At 47.9% G+C, this 5157-nt stretch overlaps 1 protein-coding gene across 1 annotated transcript; it reads right to left on the reverse strand.

Annotated features, from left to right (window-relative positions):
- Positions 1-1329: 1329 nt before the first annotated feature.
- Rtl3 (retrotransposon Gag like 3) lies at positions 1330-3322 on the reverse strand. Its single transcript, XM_052745687.1, has one exon. The coding sequence runs from the start codon at positions 3130-3132 to the stop codon at positions 1348-1350; it is 1785 nt and encodes a 594-aa protein (XP_052601647.1). The 5' UTR covers positions 3133-3322; the 3' UTR covers positions 1330-1347.
- Positions 3323-5157: the final 1835 nt, after the last annotated feature.

Raw genomic sequence — 5157 nt, forward strand, 5'->3', positions numbered from 1 at the left:
GTTTCCCCGAAATGCTTCTCTCAACCTTATCACTGCTTACTCCTCCACACTTCACCCAATCCTAAGCCCAAGCCTTTATGGCTCTCCCTCTACTTATATTACCACCCTCTGACCTATCACTCCAGGAATTCACAGGACTCCCCAACCTTAAGCCCTTCCCAAGTCTCTCCCTCCCCTCTCCCTTTCCTTTCCCTCCTTTCTCCCTCCCCTTCTCCATTTCTCACTTCCTCTCCTTTCCCTCCCTCCCTTCTTCATCCTTCCCATCCCTTGACTCCCACCCTCCTTCATCCCTCTCACCTCTTGCCTCCCTCCCTTCAACCCACCTTTGGTTTCCCTCCCGCCCCCTCCCTCCCTCCCTCCCTCCCTCCCAACTTACTGGTCCCTTTCCCTTTTCCTCAGCTAACCCAGTAAATCAACTTAAACACAAGTAACAGTTGCCATTGTTTATTGATTATCAAAAAATTTTTACTTGAAAGTTATTTTTATTGGGAAAAACTGAAGATATGTGATAAAGTAATATTGATTAGAAAATAATAAAAATCAGCCTAACAGCTACACTTTTCAGTATTAGTTTCTAATATCTAGTCTCATGCATATTGTTAGTGTGACTAGTAGTGAAAATAGCCCCCACATAATGCAGGGTTCAGAGAGGGAGGGAGGCATGCAAGGTTGGTGGGGGAAAGCAGCTCAAAGTCGTCAGGTTCAGTCCATCATCCAAGAGGCAGCGTCGTTGTACAGGTAGCCTTAGTTCATAGCCAGAGAGAGGTTCAGTGGAAGATTCTGAGAGCAGCAAATGCTGATGACAGCTGAGGTAACAGAAGACAGATGGCCAGAAGTCACTAGGACCCACCATCTAACCAGCAATTATTTCATCACGCCGTCTTCGATTCCACCTGTGCCTGAAGCAATTGTAATGACAATAACGCGATGGAAAGGACACAGTTCGGGTGCTCCACTCGATGTTTGGGTCATGGGTCTCAAGCCAGTGGATTCCAAGAATTAGAGGGTAACGTGGTGCGTGAATAATGTCAAACTGGAGCTCTTCAACGTGGTTTCCAATTTTGACTTCAAGAGGTGGTGTTTCTTTGGTTACAGGTCCATTTATCAGTGGACGCCCATCAACTGTTTCTAGCATGAGAGGGAAGATGTTATTGCGGATTGGTATCTTCTCTCGAAGAACCACAGAGCGATCGATGCTGTTTCTGTAGGAGCCTGAATCCACCATTGCTTGCTCAAAGAACTGTCGTCTTCCAAGTCGAATCTCAACAGTAAGCCATAGGGTACGGGACATAGATATTGGGAGAGAGGGGGACGCGTATTTGTAGATTGGCCCGCCCGGCATCCCCCTTACCGCCGGGCCTCCATGTTTCCCGCCTGCTGGGCACGATGAGGCTTGACAGGGCAATCTCTGGCAAAATGACCAGGATGGCCACAGTAGAGGCACAAGTGGCCTTCACGGCGTCGGGCCCGTTCAGCCTCACTGAGGTGGGGGCGATTACTTGTAGCTTGATGAGCCTGGTTTTCAGTTGGTGGACTCTCAGACTCATTTTCCTCTTCAGAGGATGATGACTCGGAATCAGCCTTACCATCTGTCTTCTCTTCTAGGGTGACACACTGAATGATCACATCAGATAGGCTGGTGGCTGGACTTCTGCAAGACAGTTCATTTTGAATAGAACTGGCAAGCTCTTCTTGAAATGGGATGCGGAATGTGCTTTCATCCAAATTTAGCTCTTGAGCAATGAGATGGAAGCGGGTTGCAGATCTGTGGACAGGGCCTTCTTCCCCTTGGCGCAGCTGAGGGAGGCCTTGGTTAGCTACTTCCATACTTTCTGGATTGTCAAAAATATCTTGGAGCGCTCGAATGAACCTTCCAAATTGTTCCAGCAGGGGGTTTTGGATATCTGCTAAGGGCTGGAACCACCTTCCTGCCTCACCTATGAAGCTGCCAATGAAGTTTACTAGAGCTGCTTCAGTGAGATACAGGTGCCCTCTGGTTCTCAGGTAACTGTTCAACTGAATTAAAAACTCAGCGAGTTTCTGAGAATCCCCATTGAAGGCCAAATACTCTAGGGGCAAAGCTGCAGCCTCTAATCTGCTGTGGGCCTGTGGAAACGCAGAAGTTGTTCCTGTTCCCACAACTATGAGGCCCTCTAGGGACTCTTCAGGTACTGAGAGTTCTAGGAACTCCTCGGCATCTGAGGAGTCCACGGGCTCCTGGGGCACCCGAGGCTCCAGAGGCTCCTGGGTGGCTGGATGCTCAAGGGGCTCCAGCTGTGACGAGGTCTCCTGGTATTCTGGAACCTTCTGAGACTCCTCATCATTTGTAGGGTTGTGGAGCTGTGAATTCTGGAGCTCCTTGATGGCTGGGGTACCCTGGATGTCTGTGGGCCCTGCCTCCCAGACTGCTGGGAAATCATAACCCCTTGGGGATGCGTGGGGCTTCTGGGTGGCTGGGGACTCCAGAGCCTTCTGGGTCTCCTGGGGTTCCTTGGCTGCTGGAGGCTTCCAGGCTGAGAGCTCCTGGAGCTCTGGGGGACTGTGGGCCTCCTTGGCCTTTGAAGGCTCTTGGAGTCCCCAGGCTGCTGTGGAGTCCGGGGGCTCTGGAGGGTCCCAGTACTCCTTGACCTCTGGAGGCTCCTGGGGTTCCCAATACTCCTTGAACTTTGGGGATGAATGGGGCTCCTTGACCTCTGGGGATCCCCTGAACTCTGTGATGGCTGAGGGTCCCCCAGACTCGTTGGTCTCTGGGGACTTCTGGGACTCCTTGATCTCTGGGAGTCCCAAGAACTCTCTGGTGGCTGAGGACTCTCTGGGCTCTCTAATGGCTGAGGGTTCCCTGGGCTGCTTGAAATCTGGAGTTCCCCCGGACTCTGTGGTCGCTGGGGGTTCCCAGGGCTTTTGTGAGGCTCTGGCTGCTGGAGGTTCCAGTAGCTCTGGGGACTCTGGGGGCTCTTGGGCCTCTGAGGACTTTCCGAGTGGTTCATCCTCTTTGGCTGCTCCGGATTTCTGGAGCTCTGGTATCTGGGCCTGGAGGGCAGCATTTTCTTCCATAAGCCTCTTCACTTGAGCCTGCAGGATTTCATTCTCCAATTTCAGAGCAACATAGGACGCTGCTAAGTCCTCTACCATCTTTTGAGGAAACGGGCCTGGCTTGGCAATTTGCTACCAAGAGAGATTGGGGAGCTGCCTGTGAGGTCTTTGCTGAACGCGACTCACAGGCAGATGTCAGGCAGGCTCTGTGAGTTTTCCAAGGGGTGGGGATTTGGACCCAGCCAAGGCTGATTACCAAGAGGTCACTGGGAGCCTCTGGAGCTCAGCACCGGGAGGTGTGAGACCCACTGTGAAAAGAGAGGGAGCTGAGGATCAGAAACTGTGGAAAGCACTCTTTCAATATAAATCAGCAAAATCTGTCTAACTATGCTGGGTTTCTTTTACCACAGGCTCATGTTCATGAAGTGAGAGTGTATATACTTGTTCTGACCCCATGGCATTTTACTAGCACATGACCCAGACTTTACATGTCAGTTTGCATTCTTTTGAAACTTAACATTGTATCAGAAACAATTGCCCCGTATTCCTTTGTTTTACATAGTTTTTCATTTCTAGTGTCTGCCTAATATCTCCATGTAACATTTGGATGTTAAAAGCTGCTTTCAGCGACCAAATCAGATGTTTAGAGCGATCTAGGGATTTTAGGTTCTGTGCTGGGGCCAACTCAAGAGATATTTTTGAGTGACTAGCATAGGAGTTAGAAAGAAACTCTTTCTCACACCTCAGAAATCATACCGCACAAGTAACCGCACACAGTCAGACGCAGGAGAAAGCAAGCAAAAGTTGAGTAAATAAATCAATATACATATGCACATATATTTATATCCAGCAACACACATGCATATTATTTATAAAATGCCTCAAAATAGTTAACAAAATCCTCTTTATAGAAGTACGTTACCATTCAGAGATGTGGGGCTGGAGCTCTGCCTGTCTGCGTAGCCATCGCTGAGGAGAGAAGTGTGTGAATGACTGTGGAGGCTTGCCTTTTCTGCTCACACTGAACTCAAACAAACACACCCACTCCCAGAACACGTTCCAACTCTCCTCCGTAACGTAGCTATTTTGAGTATGGAAGAGTGTTTTTTTTTTTCTTTTGACAGTACCTCACAGTTCAGAGCTAGAAGGAAAGTAGGATGCTGCGCCGATGTGAGGCAGCTTCATGTGCTCAGTCCTTGGTTACTTTAATAAATATTTAGCCAGGAAATTGGGAGTAATACCACTGCCCTTGTGAAAAGTTACAAACATTTCTGAATGACCACAGTGGTTTGGGACTTGATTTTTTATGTCTGTCTCACGTAACTTACCCGTACTCTATCCACACTGGGACGTTTGTTTAATTCTCACTTAGAAAGCAAACTACAAGCCCCCTCTCAGTCCTTTCTCCTGCCTACCTACTCAGTCCCAAGGGTCTCTCCTTGCAATATTTTCTTAGAATCTTTACCATGGACAGATCTAGGCAACTTAGAGTAAGGATGCCAGAGAGGCAAACTTCTGATGGGTACTTGCAGCAACCCCATAAAGTCCTTGGCTGATTCTGAATATACCTACCCAGGGTTCTTCTGCCCCCTTGAGCTGCTCAGGTGGCTCCTGGCAGCACACAGGTACCCTGCTTTTACTTGTCTCTTGCACAATGAGTCTGCTTCATATTTGACTTGGTCTTCTTATGCCAAATCACAGTTTTATGCTGGGCATGATTCATGTGGCTGTTTTAAGCAAGAATCAGGACAGCTATTTTAATTGCAGTAATGAGTTATATAAGGCCACTTCAAATCACACACCAATTCAGCCATGGTCCCAAGTCTCTTTTTAAAAATCATCAACTCCCCTTATTAGCATAGTGGGATAAATCCTGGTGATGGAATATGCCTAAACCCCAGCAAGCTGACTGCTTAGGCTAGCTGAATCTGAATGCAGAGGCATTAAGAAGGAAAGTAGAATCATTTGCAGATTGAATTTGTTCTCTATCTTCCTTGCAATTATTTTAAAAATGAACTACACATAAAAAAAATCACCATTATCAGACAATTTATTCTAAATTTTCAGAACATCGAAGCATTCTTTACTGCTGAGAAGAAAAATTACAGTTCATATTACCTTCAC

Source organism: Peromyscus californicus, unplaced genomic scaffold (assembly GCF_007827085.1).
Source record: "Peromyscus californicus insignis strain IS unplaced genomic scaffold, ASM782708v3 Scaffold_10__1_contigs__length_136768540, whole genome shotgun sequence".
Lineage (NCBI taxonomy): Eukaryota > Metazoa > Chordata > Mammalia > Rodentia > Cricetidae > Peromyscus > Peromyscus californicus.